General features: G+C 40.2%; 1 protein-coding gene across 1 annotated transcript in view; it reads left to right on the top strand.

Moving 5' to 3' along the window:
- Positions 1-20,142, top strand: part of TCERG1L (transcription elongation regulator 1 like) — a 342,031-nt gene that overhangs the window by 292,372 nt on the left and 29,517 nt on the right. The window contains exon 10 of the mRNA XM_001372407.5: positions 13,816-13,963. Within this exon, the coding sequence (XP_001372444.3) occupies positions 13,816-13,963 (148 nt within the window). The remainder of the gene's footprint in view (positions 1-13,815; positions 13,964-20,142) is intronic.

The following is a 20,142-nucleotide window of genomic DNA, read 5'->3' on the forward strand; positions in this document are numbered from 1 at the left end:
AAAAAAACATAACAAAGTTCATTTGGAAGAACAAAAGATCAAGGATATCCAGGGAAATAAGAAAAAAAAAACACAAATGATGGGGGCCTTGCAGTCCCAGACTGTAAACTATATTACAAAGCAGCAGTCATCAAAACAATTTGGTACTGGCTAAGAGACAGAAAGGAGGATCAGTGGAATAGACTGGGGGAAAGAGACCTCAGCAAGACAGTATACGATAAACCCAAAGATCCCAGCTTTTGGGACAAAAATCCACTATTCGATAAAAACTGCTGGGAAAATTGGAAGACTAGGAATAGATCAACACCTCACACCCTACACCAAGATAAATTCAAAATGGGTAAATGACTTAAACATAAAGAAGGAAACCATAAGTAAACTGGGTAAACACAGAATAGTATACATGTCAGACCTTTGGGAGGGGAAAGACTTTAAAACCAAGCAAGACATAGAAAGAGTCACAAAATGTAAAATAAATAATTTCGACTACATCAAATTAAAAAGCTTTTGTACAAACAAAACCAATGTAACTAAAATCAGAAGGGAAACAACAAATTGGGGAAAATCTTCATAAAAACCTCTGACAAAGGTTTAATTACTCAGATTTATAAAGAGCTAAATCTATTGTACAAAAATCCAAGCCATTCTCCAATTGATAAATGGGCAAGGGAAATGGATAGGCAGTTCTCAGATAAAGAAGTCAAAACTATTGATAAGCACATGAAAAAGTGCTCTAAATCTCTTATAATCAGAGAGATGCAAATCAAAACAATTCTGAGGTATCACCTCACACCTAGCAGATTGGCTAACATGACATCAAAGGGAAGTAATGAATGCTGGAGGGGATGTGGCAAAGTCGGGACATTAATTCATTGCTGGTGGAGTTGTGAATTGATCCAACCATTCTGGAGGCCAATTTGGAACTATGCCCAAAGGGCGACAAAAGAATGTCTACCCTTTGATCCAGCCATAGCACTGCTGGGTCTGTACCCCAAAGAGATAATGGACAAAAAGACTTGTACAAAAATATTCATAGCTGCACTCTTTGTGGTGGCCAAAAATTGGAAAACGAGGGGATGCCCATCAATTGGGGAATGGCTGAGCAAATTGTGGTATATGTTGGTGATGGAATACTATTGTGCTAAAAGGAATAATAAAGTGGAGGAGTTCCATGGAGACTGGAACAACCTCCAGGAAGTGATGCAGAGTGAGAGGAGCAGAACCAGGAGAACATTGTACACAGAGACTGATACACTGTGGTATAATTGAATATAATGGACTTCTCCATTAATGGCGGTGTAATGTCCCTGAACAATCTGCAGGGATCTAGGAGAAAAAACACTATTCATAAGCAGAGGACAAACTGTGGGAGTGGAAACACCGAGGAAAAGCAACTGCCTGAATACAGCGGTTGAGGGGACATGACAGAGGAGAGACTCTAAACGAACACTCTAATGCAAATACTAACAACAGGGAAATGGGTTCAAATCAAGAACACATGTGATACCCAGTGGAATCACGCATCGGCTACAGGGGATGGGGGGGAGGAAAAGAAAATGATCTTTGTCTTTAATGAATAATGCTTGGAAATGATCAAATAATATATTATTTTTAAAAATAAAATAAAAATATGGCTACTAAAAAAAAAGAAAGAAATATGAAATTTTGACCAAAGCAATTCAAGAAAGTTTCAAATACTATACATTTCGCAGAAAGAGTGCTACAGTAGATTCCAGGATGTTGAAAACTTCCAACATTGATGCATCAGGCATTTTTGAAGCTTTTGAATAGCTCACCAAACATCTCATCAAGACTAAGCATTTCCATGCTCAATATTCCCAAGTCCTTCAACCAGGGCTCCTTTCCTCACCTCGACTGAAGTTCATTACTCTCTATTAAGCCTCATTTCCTCCTCTCATGACCACAAGGAAGGGTTGTATGAATTAAGAGATTTGCACATAGACCAAAAGCTTGGAGGAACCTTTGGAATCACTGAGTCTGAACACTCAAAACTCAATCATTATGTGAAGAAATTGAGGCTGACAGGGTTTCCTTCACATCCCCAAGGCCACATATTTAGTAAAGTGACGATATCATGAATGAAACTGCAGTTTTCTAATTCTCAATGGCTCATTCTTTTTAGACTCCCTCAACTCCATATGACTCAAAGCTGAAAGAGGCCTTAGATTCAGTTGGATTCTGGTTTATCTCCATTACTCCTGAGGAAAAAGGCCTTCCTTAAAGGTTCCTTGTACGATCATTGGAAAAATTCATAACCCAAATATGGTTTGGAGAGAAATCTCCCTGTTGTTGGACAAGGCTAATGTCACAGTAGCATCTATTTCACAGTCCAGTTTTTAAGGACCTGGAAGTGACTAGCTCTGAATGCTTAGAAAATGAAGAATGGGGATAAATAAGAAAATCCTGAAGAGGGAATTGGGCTAGCCTGAATAGGAAGGGAAGGGAATGCTAATCTACATAATGCAGTGTGTGTCATGGAGGCTAAACACATCTTGGTTTTAATTTCATTGCTTAGGTTTATTTTCTTCTTTTTTAAAAATTTTATTCAGTCAATTTGGAACATTATTCCTTGGTTACAAGAATCATATTCTTTCCCTCCCTCCCCTCCCTCCACCCTTCCTGTAGCCGACACGCAATTCCACTGAATATTACATGTGTCCTTTTTCAGAACCTATTTCCATGTTGTTGATGTTTGCACTTGGATGTTCATTTAGAGTCTACATCCCCAATCATATCCCTTCGACCCATTTAATCAAGCAGTTATTTTTCTTTGGTGTTTCTACTCCCATAGTTTTTCCTCTGAATGTAGATAGTGTTCTCTCTCATAGATCCCTCCAAGTTGTTCAGGATCACTGCACTGCCACTAATGGAGAAGTCCATGACATTCAATTGTACCACAATGTATCAGTCTCTGTGTATAATGTTCTCCTGGTTCTGCTCCTTTCGATCTGCATCAGTTCCTGGAGGTCGTTCCAGTTCACATGGAATTCCTCCAGTTTATTATTCCCTTGAACATAATAGTACTCCATCCCCACCAGATACCACAATTTATTCAGCCATTCCCCAATTGAAGGGCATCCCCTCATTTTCCAAATTTATGGCCACCACAAAGAGCACAGCTATGAATATTCTTGTACAAGTCTTTTTCCTTATTATCTCTTTGGGGTACAAACCCAGAAGTGCTGTGGCTGGATCAAAGGATAGGCAGTCTTTTAGTGCCCTTTGGCCATAGTTCCAAATTGCCCTCCAGAATGGTTGGATCAATTCACAACTCCACCAACAATGAATTAATGTCCCGACTTTGCCACAATCCCCTCCAGCATTCATTACTTTATGTTGCTGTCATGTTAGCCAATCTACTGTGTGAGGTGATGCCTTAGAGATATTTTGATTTGCATCTCTCTGATTATGAGAGATTTAGAACACTTTTTCATATGCTCATTAATAGTTTTGATTTCTTTAACTGAAAATTGCCTATTCATGTTCCTTGCCCACTTATCAGTTGGAGAATGGCTTGATGTTTTGTACAATTGATTTAGCTCTTTATAAATTTGAGTAATTTTTAGACTTTTATCAGAGGTTTTTGTTATGAAGATTGTTTCCCAATTTGTTGCATCCCTTCTAATTTTGGTTGCATTGGTTTATTTGTACAAAAACTTTTTAATTTAATGTAATCAAAATTATTTATTTTATATTTTGTGATTTTTTTCCTAAGTCTTGCTTGGTTTTAAAATATTTCCATTCCCAAAGATCTGACATATATACTATTCTGTGTTCACCCAATTTACTTATGGTTTCCTTCTTTATGTTTAAGTCATTCACCCATTTTGAATTTATCTTGGTGTAGGGTGTGAGATGTTGATCCAAACCTAATCTCTCTCATAGTGTCTTCCAATTTTCCCAGAAGTTTTTATCAAATAGTGGATTTTGGTCCCAAAAGCTGGGGTCTTTGGGCTTATCATACACTGTCTTGCTGAGGTCACTTACCCCTCAAGTCTATTCCACTGATCCTCCTTTCTGTCTCTTAGCCAGTACCATATTGTTTTGATGACCACTGCTTTATAGTATAGTTTGAGATCTGGGACTGCAAGGCCACCTTCCTTAACATTTTTTTTCATGATTTTCCTGGATATCCTTGATCTTTTGTTCTTCCAAATGAACTTTGTTATGGTTTTTTTCTAATTCAGTAAAAAAGTTTTTTGTTAGTTCAATGGGTATGGCACTAAATAAGTAAATAAGTTTGGGTAGGATGGTCGTTTTTATTATGTTAGCTCATCCTACCCATGAGCAGTTAATGTTTTTCCAGTTGTTTAGATCTAGTTTTAATTGTGTGGAAAGTGTTTTGTAGTTGTGTTCATATAGTTCCTGTGTTTGTCTCATCAGATATATTGTCTAGGGTGATTTTAAAGGGAATTTCTCTTTCTATTTCTTGCTGCTGAGATGTGTTGAAGATATAGAGAACTGCTGATGACTTATGTGGGTTTATTTTGTATCCTGAAACTTTATTAAAATTGTTGATTATTTTCACTAGCTTTTTAGTTCATTCTCTAGGATTCCTTAAGTAGACCATCATATCATCCACAAAGAGTAATAACTTGGTCTCCTCATTGCCAATTTTAATACCTTCAATTTCTTTTTCCTCTAATTTCTACTGCTAGTGTTTCTAGTACAATGTTAAAGAATAGAGATGATAATGGGCATCCTTCTTTCACTCCGGATCTTATTTGGAATGCATCTAGTTTATCCCTATTGCAGATGATGTTTGCTGATGGTTTTAGATAAATATTGTTTATTATTTTTGTGAAAGGACCTTCTATTCCTATAAGATAAGATTTCATTCACATCTCTTACCTTTTTCTTATTTATTTTTAGTTGATTTATCTAGATTTGATACTGGTAAATTCAGGTCTCCCACTAGTATAGTTTTACTATCTATTTCCTCCTTCAACTCCACTAGTTTCTCCTTTAGAAATCTAGATGCTATACCATTTGGTTCATACATGTTGATTACTGATATTTCCTCATTGTCGATACTGCATTTTATCAGGATGTAGTTGCCTTCCCTATCCCTTTTAATCAGATCTATTTTTACTTTGGCTTTGTCAGATATGATGATTGCAACTCCTGCCTTCTTTCTTTTAGTTGAGACCCAATAGATTTTGTTCCAACCTTTAATTCTAACCTTATAAGTGTCTACCTGCCTCATGTGTGTTTCTTGTAGACAACATATGGTAGGCTTTTGGTTTCTAATCCATTCTGCCATTTGTTTTGTTTTTGGGGGGAGTTCATCCCATTCATGTTCAAAGTTATGATTACCATTTGTGTATTCCCCGGCATTTTGATATCCTCTCCTAGTTTTGTCCTTTCTTCTTTTGTTATATCCTTTTAAACCAGTGGTTTGCTTTTAATCAGTCCCCCTAATCCCCACCCTTAATATGCTTCCCTTTCTTCCCCCTCCCTTTTTGTTCTCTTCTTCTTATTTTTTAGGGTCTGTCAAGTTCCCTCCCCTCTCTTTCCTTCCCTTTTTGTACTCCCTGCTCCACTCCCCCCCTTAGTTTTCCCTTCTCACTTTCCCTGTAGGGAAAGATAGAATTCAATACCCCAATAGATCTAGATGCTCTTCCCTCTCAGAATTTATTTCGCTGAGAGTAAAGTTTAAGTATCACCTATTAGCACTCTCTTCCTCTCCTTCGTATAAGAGTATTCTTCCCCTCCCCTTCCCATGTGTATCTTTGTGTGATAAAGATTATCCTATTTATCTTATTTCTTCAAGTATATCTTGTTGTCATCTTTGATTCCCCCCTCCATTTTTCTTTTTTTTTTTGCATATCATCTTATACCACTTATTACCTCAATCCCTTCCTGTGAATGATTCTTCTAATTACTATAGTAGGGAATATAATTTTTGAGAGTTACAAATAACATTCTCCACATATATTAATATAAACAATTTAATCTTATTGAAGCCCTTAAAGAAAAAAGTTTGAATAAAAACATTCTCCGCCTTTTCCCTCTCTTTCTTATTTACCTTTTCATGTTTCTCTTGATCTTTGTGTTTGGATATCAAACTTTACACTTAGTTTGGTCTTTTCTTTACAAATACTTGGAAATCTTCTATTTTGTAGAATACCCATATTTTGCCCTGGAAGTATATGGTCAGTTTTGATGCATAGGTGATCCTTGGTTGAAGACCTAATTCTCTTGCCTTTTTGAATATGTGGTCCTTTAGTGTGGAAGCTGCCAGATCTTGTGCCATCCTCATTGGCTCTCCTTGATATCTCAATTGTCTCTTTTTGGCTTCTTGCAAAATTTTCTCCTTAGCTTGGAAGCTCTTGAATTGGGCAATTACATTCCTGGGAGTTGTCTTTTGAGGATTTAGTGTAGAGGGTATTCTAGGAATCTTTCAATGTCTTTTTTGCTCCTTTGTTCAAGAATATCAGGGAAGTTTTCTTGGATAATTTCTTATAGTATGATGTCAAGATTTCTGTTTATTTCTGGGTTTTCAAGTAGACAAATGATTCTCAAATTGTCTCTACATGATTGGTTTTCCCAATCCATCATCTTGTCAGTGAGGTATTTTATGTTTTCTTCTATTTTGTCTATCTTTTGACTTTGCTTTATTAATGCTTGCTGTTTTGCAAGATCATTGGCTTCCAATTGCCCAATTCTGGTCTTTAAGGTCTGGTTTTCTGCTATAATCTTTTGATTTTCCTTTTATGTTTGGTCTATCCTGCTTTTTGTGGCTTCTAGCTGTTTCTCCAACTGGGAATTCTTGTCCTTTAAACTGTTGTTTTCTTTTTGAACATTTCCCACTTTTCTTGCCAGAAGGCTTCCATCTTTTTGATAAGCTCCAACTCAAATTCTTCAAGAGCTTGTGATCAATTTCCATTTTTTGGAAGGTTTTGGTGCATTTATTTGTATTTCCTCTTCTATTTACTCTGTATCCTGGGTTTTTCCTCCCTAAAATTATCCAGGGTCAACCCCTTCTTGTTTTTCTTCATCTTGGGAAGTTGTTCCTGGGCACTGTTTGCCATTGCTATGGTGGTTTTTCCTTCCCTTTCCAGTCAGAAATCTGAGTGAGGGAAGCAGGCTCTCTGTGTATGGAGCTAAGGAGCAAGGATTTTGCCTGAGACCAACTCTCAAGTCTCTGAAACTTCTGCTGTTTCCTGCCCTTCTCTGTGCTATCTCTCCTTGGGCGCCCATGGTCTGTGCTCTTTAGCCTGCTAGGGTTTCAAGTTTAGCTGCTCTCCGGGGTAACTCTTTGGTGGTCTTAGTCAGCTGCCAATTACCTAGAGGTGCCCCTCATTTACTCTAGATGTGCCACTCACTCTAGAGGTACCCCTTGCTCACTCACTGATTCTAGCACTCACTGGCTCTGACTCTGGCTCTGTAGGTGGGGTGGGGGAGGGCAAATCAGCTGTTGTTTTGGTGGAAGCTTTTTCATCCCCTTATAGTGTGGAAATGCCCAAATCCTACATACCTTCAATGCTGTGCCCTATTGTAGAGTTCCCTCATTCATATGAACTTGGTTTTTTTGGTCTTTTGAGGTAGTCTATATCAGTAGGTGTTGAGTAGAGAAGAGTCCTGTGTCTAGACTGCCACCATGTTTACCTGGAAATTACTTAGGTTTATTTTAAAACTTCAGGCAAGAGACAAACTATTTGGAGCTCAGAATCCTTACATATACAAACACATCCCATATGCACACAGACCAATGAGCTGCCCTTCCCTGTTTGAGTGAGCTAGAGAGCTTTCTGGATCTGAAGACTCCAGGACATTAGAGACCTGGTTTTGCCATATCAAAGCTGATTCACATTTCACTAAGTCACTTCTTTCTTGGCCTTTGTTTTGAAATCTGTTAGAGTAATGTCCCTAATGCTAACACAAAATGGTGTCCACTACGTAAAGGTTGAAAATGAAGTTTCTCAAGGCAGTATCAAAGGGTCAAAAGCCTCTTATGTTATACCTCCATGATCACATGAGACTGCCTGGATAAATTGGTATTTGAAGAATGGATAGCATATACAAGGAGAGTAGAGAGTGTGCAGGATTGTAGGCAGAGAACCAACCCATGGATTCAAAGTTGATAGGCACAGACTCCCTATGCAGAGCAGCAAGGGATAGATATTTTTTATCAGGCCACAGAAGAGAGGGAGTGTGAGAAAGAAGTATGGAGTTAGAGAGGAAGGAAGGGAGGGAAGGAAGAAGGAAGGGAAGGGAAAGGAAGAGAAGGGAAAAACCCATAGTTTTATTGAAATGCTCCTTTATATATTCATTACCTGGTATGGATTAGCCCCAAGGCTTTGGCCATTAGTGGAAGAACCAGGCCAGAGAACCCTAGACAGGGTGCTTCCAAGTGGACTACTGCTTTTCAAGGAAACATGGAGGGGGAGCAACAAGCAGAAGGGAAGATCCTTGTCCCAGAACCCAGAAACTTTGAACTGATTCTCCAATTTTGCTTGTTGCTGGCCTTTTCCTTCTCCTCAGTTCTAATTGAACTAATATTAGCAATTTGGCTGCTGCCCAATGCTCTGAACAGATTGTTTTGTTGAATAAGCTCTAAAAGGCAGTCTTGGTGAACTTTGAAATGTTCCTATTAATCTTCATTCCACATTGCAACAATGCACGGCTTTGTTTCTACACTTTTTGTAATAAATTTTCATTAGTTAAAAATAGAAGTCTTAATTATACCCTTTGGAACATGACGCAAATGGAATTGTACCTGGAGTTTTCCTGCTCGAGATCGTGTGTGAGTGTGAGCGAGGTGAAGCATGGGGGCTGGCTGGTCTCCTGAAAGGGCTGCTGGCAGGACAGGACATCCTTCTGGTCTGAGCCAACCTCCTCTTCCTTTAATGTAGCACCTTTTCTAGAAGGCGAGATTGGTCCATGTGACCATCCAGGTGAGTGAGACGTCCTTGGATGGGGGACGAGAATGAGCTGGCCTTAGCTCAGACAGGAGCGGCTGCATGCCGCAGCCTGGATGATTAATTGGACACCAGGTGACCTGAGTCCTGGTCACTGAGGCTCACCTGGGCAGGCCTCTCTGGGCCTTAATTTCCCTCCTTTGCAGAGGTGGGCACCGTGAATGTGTAAACCCTTCATATGCTGCAGGATTCATTATTGCTCTTGTTCAAACTGAGAATTTTTTTCTGGGTTTTGTGTATATTTTTTCTAGTAAAGTCTGACCCTCTGGAGAGAGGGAATTTATTCTACTTTATGATGCAAACACAAATACCTACACGGATGCACACACACACACACACACACACCAAAAACTCATGCCTGTACAAGTGTATACGGGCCTACCTATGTGTGTTCATACCTAAATATGGGTATGCACACGTATGCATTTGTGTACCCTGCATGGCCCCAGAGGTGGCAAGAGCAATGGAGGAAAGGTACAGTGAGTCAAATTAAGGTTGAGTCCAAGGCCGATTGGGTGGGGAGGAGCTGGGGAGTGGAATTCTAACAAATAAAGCCATTAGAAACTGGAGTGGGCCAAGTCCTGAGGAAGCACCCCTAAGCCTCAGTCATCAGAGCCCTTTCAGGAGAGTCTGGGGATAGAATTCAGAGAATGTGAAGCCTGTACTGAGGAAGACCTAGATTTGCACCCGGCTCCTGGCATGGGAGCTTAGTGCTCAGGGAAAGTCTCTTGGCTTGTTTGAACCTTCATTCTCTTATCCAGAACATGGGGGGGGGCAGGATGACCCTGATGCTATGACTGTTTTATGAAGCATCGGCCAGACCTGGCGGTTCCTCTGGCTCTCACACTCATCGATCGTGTAGCTAGTGGTTCAAAGCATCAGCTTCCATGTAAATACATTCATCGTCCCAGAATTCCACTCCCATGTCAGAAGCCCTGAATTGCCATAGCCCTGACTCCGACTCAGGCTGCAGGTCTTGGTTCTTTGGGTCGTCTAGTCGGAGATTCCAACATTATGACCACCTTGTAAATTAGATTTAGTAAAAAACTGAGCCAAGGAAATTCTGCTTGACTGGTGACTTCATTAATCATTTTATCTCCTCCTTCCAATGTTTCTAGAATTGCTAACATTGGGCACAAACAAACCTTACAGGACAAAAGTCTCTTCTTCACGTGATGAGAGTTTCAGCTCCTTCTTATGAATCAATTCGGTGTACCAATATTTTAAAAATAGATCATTGCCTTCCCTTTTTAGTGGTTATTACAACTAATACTGGAATGTGGAATTTATTTTTAATACTTTGTTAAAAATAGGCATCCTTATTTTTAGAGCGGGCAGCATTAAAAATGAAACATGAGAGGTAGGTGCCATACTGATGGCATAATGTATGAGGGCAATTATAAGGGGATGTTGAAGGAATACAATTGCCCTGAAGGCCTTAGACGATAGGCCCATGTCTTCTCCTTTATTGGCAGGAGAGCCTCACCCACTAGAGCCTTAGTGGAAGTTTCTGACTGATTCACAACCTAGCATGGTCTCTTCTCGGTATATTCGAATATCTGGATGACCAATAACTATGCCACTGTTTTTATGCCCCTTGTGTTTCTTTGGAATTCTTAGGGACAAGGAAGTATACATTAGTTCTATGACTCCATATGGATCCATTGATTCCTGGTCATTTCTGGGGGAAGAGGGCTCATTGTTAGTTGTTCTTAGTCTTTTCTCCGTTCCCTTTTGATAGTTAATGTTGTCCCTGCCGTACCACATTACTTTTATTAGTTGCTCCTGTCCATTAAATCCTGCAACATGAGAGACTCCGTGATGAGCAGTCACCCCTGAACCCTCGACTTTCTTTCCATTAAGAAGGCAAATGCCTTTGATCTTCCCTGGACAATTATATTCATTCAGTAGAAGAGGAAATAATATTCTCATTGAAGTGTATTCAGGGCAAACTTGATTCCATTAAAGAAAACTTAGTATTGAATTCTGAGCTTTTAGTTTCAAACCAAGAAACAGTAAAGGGGAAATCTCTGGCTACCTCCTCTACCAACTTGTTATTCCCTGTCAAATGTGGCTTCTCTTGTGGTATCTTGGGTTGCCATCACTCTTACGCCAGGATATTATGACAGTCCAAAGCTTTCAAGAAATTAATCCAAACCAATTTTTAAGCAATGATTCTGTCACTAGCCCTGTGCTAAGTGTTGGGAACCCAAGAACAAAAAGCTCCAACCAGGAGCTTTACATTGTAAAAAGTAAGACAACGTGGGACATAATTTCAAGAGAATATATTTAAAATGACTATAAAATACTTTGCGGAGAAAAGGAACTAATAGCTAGGAGAAGGGGGCAGAAAAACTCTTGAGAGAAGGCAGGACATAAACCGAATCTTGTAGGGAACCACAGACTCCATGCAGTGGAAGTGATGAAGAGGAACACTCCAAGCATGGGGCACAGGCACAAATACATGGGACGGGAGATGGATGGAGCATCCTATGCACAAAGAAGCAACTGCCAGAATTGTTGAATGATAGATCACAAGGAGGAGATTACTATGTAAGAAGACTTAAAAAAATCTGTGCCTAGTTTCCAGGAGCTTTAAATGCCAAGCAGAGGAGGTTATATTTGGTCCTTGTGGCAATAGGAAATTTAGTAAAGTAGTGAGCTTTCATGATTAGACCTACATTTTAAGATAATCTCTTTGGTGATTGAATAGGAGAAGAACTGGGGTAGGGAGAGACTTAAGAAAAATAATTCCTTTGTGAAACAATTAATTAAATGAGAAATAATCAGTTCCTAAATGAAAGAAATAGCCGTGTAATTAGAGCGGAATGCATAGAACTGAGGCATATTGTGAAAAAAATCAACAATATTTTTCAACTGACTCTAAGTATGAGTGAAGATCTAGGTAGGACACCAAGACAGTGATCCTGGGGGACTAACAGGAAGGTGGCACCCTTGAAAGACATAGGAAAGTTCAAAGAGGGGTGAGTTCATCAAAGGAATGATACTGATTTCTTTTTCAGACACATTGAATTTAAGGTTGCTTTAGGATATGAGTATTGAAATCTCTAGAAGTCAGTTGGAGATGTCAGACTGATACTCAAGAGAGGGACTAGGTTAACTCTAGATCTGGCAGCTTATGACATCATCAAGGAATATGGAATATAGAAAAAGAGGGGTGGGGTCTTGGGTGGATACTTTGACAGGCATATCATGGAAGATGGTCCAGTAAAGGAAATAAAAAAGAAACAGTCAGGCAAGAGGAGAACAAAGGCAAGAACATGGTCTTGAAAACCAGAGAGGAGAAAGTATGCAGACAGAGTGGATGGTCAACAATTCAGATGCTAGATAGAGGGGAAAAGAATGATTATGAAAAAAGTCTAAGATGTGGCAAGTAGGATATTGTTGGTAACTTAAGAAGAGACAGTTTCATTTGAAGGTTGTAAGCCAGATTGTAAAAGACAAAGAAGAGAATGACAGGAAAGGAAATTAAAGCAATAAAAATAGCTTTTTCAAATAATTTGTCTGAGAAAGGAGGAGAGATAAAATGTGAGAGATATTAGGAACTAAAGAGGCATTTTGAGTATGGGGGAAAGCTTGTATATATTTGTCCATAGCAGGGAAGAAAGAAGAAAAATTGAAGATTTTGGAGAGAACTGAGTTAGACTGAGGGCAATTTGCTAGAAAATTTGGATAGGAAGGAGACCATAGAACCATGTAGAGTTTGGCTTTGGTAAGTAGAAAGACTACCTCTTCATCAGAGCCTGTGATAAAGCAGACTTTGGTGGTGATTGATGGCAGGGAATGGGGAGGTAAGGATAAGAGGAGACATGAGAGTTGAGAGAGTCAAATTCATTCATTTTTCCCAGTAAGTCTGAAGAGGTATCCTCAGCTAAGAAAACATGGGCATGAGGTGCTGTTGAGGGCTTAAGGATGGGAAAGAAAGTTTGGAAGAGCCAATGTGAAGAGTGGACTAGGTAAAACATCCAAGATGTGTGAAAGGGTATCATCTCGCCTCACTGAAGAACCAGCTGACATTATGAAAATTACCTTTATTTCTTTTTAAACCCTTACCCTTCTGTCCTAAAATCATTACTGAGTATTGATTCCAAGGCAAGAGAGTGGTAAGGGTTGGGCAACTGGGGCAAAGTGACTCGTCCTGAGTGACACAGATAGCTAGGAAGTGTTGAAATCCAGATTTGAACCTAATACCTCCCATATCCAGGTCTGGCTCTCTATCCCCTGAGCCACTTAGCTGCCCTATAATATATATCTTCAATAAATCCTGTAAACAAGGATGTAGGATTTTTTAAAATTCTGTTCATCAAAATATGTGGAAAAAGCAAATGGTGGAAGTCATCCTGGGTTGGGGTATACTGAAAAAAGAGCAGTGATATGAAAAGAAAGTCAAAGATGAGAGTAGGAAGTGTGCAAAATGGATCTATTTCACAAAGGGGTGAATTTGGGTAGATTGAGTAGTGAGGTAGTGTAGTCGGAGGCAGTGTTGTGGCCTGGGAAAGTATTAAGGGGTGTATGGAATGGACCTCATGATGAGAATAAGGAATTGGCCTGGGAAGAGTCAGGGAGAGACAATAATGGGAGATGGTGGACACACAGCAGATTTTTGAAAATATTGATCGGGGAAGTGATGGTAGCCAACTCTGTGTACAGCTGATGGAGAATTATCTGACAACTAACCAAGCACTGGACAATTCTTTATGTGTCTTTCCCTTAAAATATATTCAGCCTTCTATGAAGCTACACTTTTTACAGGACTACTATAAAAGATCATCCTCTTCCCCCATTATAAACTCAATGATTTCCATCTTGAATCTGGGCAATTAAACTGTAGGTTCTTGTGTCTTTAAAGGCTTGAAGATCCTCAGAACGTTGAGCCAGAGAAGACTGAAAAGGCAGATGAAGCTCATAACACTCCTCCACCTCTTCCTCCACATCAGATTCTCCTTCCATTGGAAGAACGAGCCACCCACTTCCGAGACATGCTTCTGGAAAGAGGGGTAAGGGGATTCTGCTTCAGTGGAATGCTATAAATGATGCACTGTAACTCTTCAGGAAGTTTGTATTAGGATGCTTCCTCTTGGATTCCTGGGGTTTTTTACCCTTCCTCAAAAGGCATGTATTGAGAACTTTAGAGGAGCTACATTGGATTTACTGGGATAGCAGGTACATTGGGCTGGACTGTAGTCCAGCGATATGTGGGTTCAAATCTTGCCTCTGACACCTAGTGGCAATGTGAACCAAGATATCTTCATCCAGTGTCCTGTAGTTATATGAATGGTCATATATATGAATGGTCAAATATATGAACGGTCAACTCATGGAGGAGGGGTTAACCTCATTCTTCTGGCTCCAGCAATCAGAACTTGCAGTAATGAAGTGTAGTTACAAGGAGACTGATTTAAGCTTTATTCCAGGAAAAGGTCCACAATGATTAGAGCTCTCCCAAAGTGGAATGGGCACCTCCAAGGAACAGGTCTCCTTGCCCACCCTCCTCATTGAAGACCTTGAAGCAAAGACTAGATCTCCATTTGTCAGATGTAGCTTGACCTAAATGCTCTCTAAAGGCCTTTTGAGCCTGAAATTATATTATCTCTAACATTTCACATCTTCTAAAGGGGATCAGTTAACAAGATTATGCACAGGATCACCATTTTTTGGTCCTGAATGTACAATGATTGAAAACAGTGCACACCTTTCTAATAGAGAGGTTGTGGTGTGAATGTGAGAAATGGTGCAGCACACACATGTGAATGACAGAAGGAACAAAGTGAAGGGTGACAAGAGAGTCCAGGTGATGTGCTAGAAGGTAGATGAGAACAACATGAGCTCTTCGAGCGAGGGTGATTGCTTGCATGGAGAGGGAGATTTCTAGAATATTCTGGGGTACAGGAGACTCTTGACCACATGTCTATAGGTCAGGAGAGCTGATGATGCGTAAATCCTGTCACCATGGATCATCGGTCTTTTTTCAGTTCTGTTCATCAAAATATGAGTGGAGAAAGCAAATGGTTGTAGTCATCCTGGCTTGGAGGCTAGTGAGGGAAGAGCAGTGATGAGAGAAGCAAGTCAAAGATTTGAGTCGGGAGGATGGAATATTGAGTTTTTCACCAAGGAATGAATTTGACTAGATTGTAGGATAGTCAGAGGCTGTATTATGACCTTGGAAAGTATTAAGAGGTGGATGAAAGGGACCTCATGGGAAGAGTGAGGGAGAGGAATAATGGGAGATGGTGGACACACAGCAGATTTTCAAAATCCTTCTTCAAGGAAGTGGAGAGAGTAAGAGGTTGAGACTCAAACAAACCATCCATTCATGTTGGCTTTATCTTCCCTCGTCTACTCACTTCTAAAATGTAAACTTTGTGCTTTTGTGGCGTTGGCAAGAAAAAATAAAGTCGGCGAGGGAGCGGAAGCACTGGTCCCATATTCTCTTAGGACACAAAAGTTTGTTCCCAACTTCCTATTCAGAGGACAGGATTAATTCAGAGATTCTCTCCTGAATAATCAGAGATGATACAGAGAGTCGGGGAGGCAGAGTGCAAAAAGGGCCAGTATGGTGGACAAGAAACCTAGCATCGTGCCCACATTCTGTTCTGATTAGCTTTGTGATTTCCTGCAAGTGCCTTCTTCAGTCTGGGCTGCAGTTCCCCTCCTTTAAAATGAAGGGAATGGATGAGAAGATTCCCGAGGAGCTCTGGAACTCTAGCAATCTATAAATGTAGGAAGCATGCATGTGTTTATACACACATACGTACATAAATGCCTTTGTGCATGCATGTGCACACGTGTGCATATAGATCATCTCTCTGTCTTCCATTTAGCTTCTGTGTTGTGAGTGTGCATAGCTACACCTGCAGATGCATTTGCTGGGATAGCAAAGCATCTGACATGTCTATGATGTGTACATGTTTCTGGCCAGCACTCCTGCAGAGGATGGGCACTTTCGATACGCTCTACTCCAAGAGTTTACCCCAATCATTTTTTGTCACTTCTGTGTGGTGAACCTAAGCAGAGGTCTTCTTCCTTCACACTAAATCTCTTTCAACTAGATTGGATTTAGATTGATGACTGAATTTTATCTTCTGTTTTCCTGGGAGTTTGTGGAGATGAAGACACTGATTTGATCGAAATGAGGTGGAGTTTTGATCTGTGGCAAATTTAGAGCCACGTTTTCAATTTAGAGAAGGAAGACCAAAGCCACCTTTTCTTCAAACGTTTTTCCAATGTCTCTGATTTCCTAAGTTGCCTTTTGGGCATAAAAAGCAGCCCAGACACTCTCTCTGCCCAGCTGGATTTCTTCACCAAAATGAAAAGGGACACAGAAGGTGATCATGGAAACGGGTATGCAGCCTGAATTATAATGAACACTTTAAATAGCTCAGGGAAACAGAGCCAGCAATGCCCTCTGCCTTATGGACCACTGAACCACAGACTTTCCCCATTGCCTCTCTCCAGAGACTGGGAAAGATGGGGATTTCAGGAGAGAGATGGGGAGTTGAGGGCAGCAAGGTGACAGAGGCTTGGTGGGTCGCCATTCATATTCATGTACATGGAAACCCAGAGCTATTCACAAGACAAAGAGGGGAGGAAGACTTCTTTTGGGGTACTCTGAATGGAAAATCCATAGGAATATTCCTTGATTAAAAACTGGCTGTAATGAGTCTATTGATGGATCCTTTCATCCCATGGGCAATGGGGAAGGACTGCAGGATTTTGAGTGTGGGAGGAATGTGCTTGGGACATTATTCCAGAAACAATGGGCACTATGGATTTCTTAGGAAATGGATTACATGTAGAGGGACATTTTAGTAACGTATGGGAAAGTGCAAGAGGGGCCACAAAGGATAGATTGAGTGGACTAATCAGATGAAACACCTGATTAAATAACGAGATATCATAGAGAGGAAAGAATGTTGAAAATATCCAAAGCAGGTAAAATCAATTCAATACGCATACTAAAAGTAACATGAGCTCCATCTCCTGTTTCTAGTATTGAGATAACTTACTTTCTTCTGCACCTCTTCCACACTTTACCCATGAGCCACAATAGATATTCCTCTGTCTCCAATCCTTGTCTCTCCACTCTTCCCCATGCCTTTGCTCACAGAGTCTCCGTGCCTTCTCAAATTCCTTCCTTTCCATACTCCATCACCTTTTGTGTCTGCTGATGTCCCCACTCAAATGCTCCTTCCACATCAGAAACTTCCTAGCATTGTGATTGTGGGTAAGTCACTTAACCCCAATTGGCTAGCCCTTACTGCTCTTCTGCCTTGGAACTGATGCTTAATATCAATTCTAAGACAGAAGGTAAGGGTTTAAAAAGAAGACAGGTAAGATGACCCCCAAAGCCTTTGCTTCTTCAGAAGAAGCAACCCCAGTTCCTTAAACCAATCTTTCCCCTGCTCCTTGTTCCCCCAGTCTATGCATAGATATATCTGTGTCCAATTCATTCTGTTCATTCAGCTTCCAGAGAACAAATATGTTGTCATGTGTCTCATTTTGATCCCCAGGCTTCTGCTTAATAGCTATTTGATTAGTGAATCATCAACATCATCATCATCATTATTTCATGAAGGCTGAGAAGAATAAGAAAAGAACAAGATCAATAAAAATATTTCCATGCCACAGTGGACTTTCCAATGGGCATGCATTTTGTTTCATTTGATCCTCAAAGCAATTCTTTGGAGCAGGGGACAGAGAAAGGAAGCTGCAGAATTTATGAGCTATAGAATTCTGAATTTCAGAATACATTCCAGGATGCTACTCCTGACTGACTTATTCACCTGGGGCCATGATCCTTCTCCTGTAAGACATCCCAGTGTTATTAACATGGGGAATGTAAGAGAAATTTAATTTAACTTCATTAATGCCTAAGCTTTACAGCTCTTTAGTTGGAAGTTAGCCCCCAATGCCAATGTATTTTATTAACATAACACATGTGTTTTCCTAATACAAATTATAAGATAATAAATACTGCGCTCAAATTGACCTTATAGATAAATTGACCAACTCATTTACAAATGAGGGAACTGAGAACTAGAGTAATTCATTGATTTACCCAAGATCATGTGGGGACGGAGAACCAAAGTTGATGTTCCAAGTAAAATCCACTCAGTCTAAATTTAGCCCTCTTCCTTCTGTACTCAGTGCCTTTCAAACTATAAGCTAATAATAAGCCCTGCATATAGGTAACCTTGTAGGGACATATTAAGAAGGTCTTTAAGGTCTTATAGAAACATAAAATCATAAGACATTAATCTTTGAAGAGAAAATGGTCATATATTCTAACTCATAAGAGAAATTAGATTTCTATATAACATACCTTACAGTTGGTTACCCAGAGACTGGCTGGGTACACAAAGACTTTCAATGAGGAATAACCCACTCCATCCCAAGATAGCCCATTTCATGACTGAATAATTCTTATCAATTCAATTTAACAAAGAATTACTAAGCACTGACTCTAATAGACCAGGCACTGTGCTAAGCACTTCAGAGTCAAATAATCAAGAGAGAGAGGGGGGGAGAGAGAGAGAGAGAGACAGAGAGAGAGAGAGAGACAGAGACAGAGAGACAGAGAGAGAGAGAGAGAGAGAGAGAGAGAGAGAGATTGAGAGAGAGAGAGAGAGAGAGATTGAGAAAGAGAGAGAGAGAGAGAGAGAGAGACAGAGAGAGAGACAGAGAGAGAGACAGAGAGAGAGAGAGAGAGAGAGAGAGAGAGAGAGAGAGAGAGAGAGAGAGAGAGAGAGAGAGCAAGCTCATACCCTGGAGGAGCTGACATTCTAATGGGGAAGAAAATACTGGAAAGAAAGCTGAAGCTGCATGGAGGTGGAGGGTAGGGTTCTAGGGTATACCTTGTTCAGGAACATGATTTTCCTGGAAATTAAACCAAGCAAAGCCACTGATGGAAAATGAAGAGTTACTTAGAATTTTCTATACATTCTATAAAGGAAAGCTGGAGAGGATTTTAATGCTTCATCCTCCAGCTCAGCAATCAGAGGGAAGAGGCAACTGAGTTGAGGAGGTGTTGAGAATCAAAAACCTAGTAGGACTACATGGTGATGAGATTTCAGGTAATCAGGTCATCCTGGGGGAGGCATGTTATTCATGTTCTTGAAACCAAGGAAAATCACTGATGGAACACAGAATTAATCATTTGGCAACTTATCTCTTCGCCATCCTTGAACTGACATATACCTTCTTTAACATTTCTTCCCATTGATTCAAGTCTTCCCTCAAATTAAGCCAGAAAAGTATAATTTTTTCCCCACGACAACCGTTTAAAGGCTTGAACGCAGTTACTACGAACCCTTAAAGTGGATAACTACAATTTTTGCAAATGACCCCAGAATTCTTCATGGAATGTTTTCAGTATGTCCACCAATATTAGATAAACTGTAAAATTATTAAGTATATCAAGTGTCTGACTATTCAAGGAACTCGTAAAAATATTAGATATCTCAGAATCAATATCAGATCTCTTATGATAAAAAAGATGGCCCCCTTCCAAGTTGATGGAGAATTATTAATGATTTACTTTGGAGGGGGAAAGCGGATATCCACCTAGTTACAAATCTCTTTCCTCATGTCATCCTCTAGAACTTATCTCCTCATGTTTTCCACAGGAATGATTCTTTTTATCAGATTTCTTGCATTCATCTGTATTCCCCTGATTTATGAGTTTAGTAATCCTGATGGAAGGAAAGAAAGAAGGAAGGAAGAAAGGAAGAAAGGAAGGAAGGAAGGAAGGAAGGAAGGAAGGAAGGAAGGAAGGAAGGAAGGAAGGAAGGAAGGAAGGAAGGAAGGAAGGAGGGAGGGAGGGAGGAGGAAAGGAAGGAAGGAAGGAGGAAAGGAAGGAAGGAAGGAAGGAAGGAAGGAGGGAGGGAGGGAGGGAAGAGGAAAGGAAGGAAGGAAGGAGGAAAGGAAGGAAGGAAGGAAGGAAGGAAGGAAGGAAGGAAGGAAGGAAGGAAGGAAGGAAGGAAGGAAGGAAGGAAGGAAGGAAGGAAGGAAGGAAGGAAGGAAGGAAGGAAGGAAGAAGGAAGGAAGGAAGGAAGGAAGGAAGGAAGGAAGGAAGGAAGGAAGGAAGGAAGGAAGGAAGGAAGGAAGGAAGGAAGGAAGGAAGGAAGGAAGGAAGGAAGGAAGGAAGGAAGGAAAGAAGGAAGGAAGGAAGGAGGAA

Source organism: Monodelphis domestica, chromosome 1, assembly GCF_027887165.1.
Source record: "Monodelphis domestica isolate mMonDom1 chromosome 1, mMonDom1.pri, whole genome shotgun sequence".
In the NCBI taxonomy this organism is placed as follows: domain Eukaryota; kingdom Metazoa; phylum Chordata; class Mammalia; order Didelphimorphia; family Didelphidae; genus Monodelphis; species Monodelphis domestica.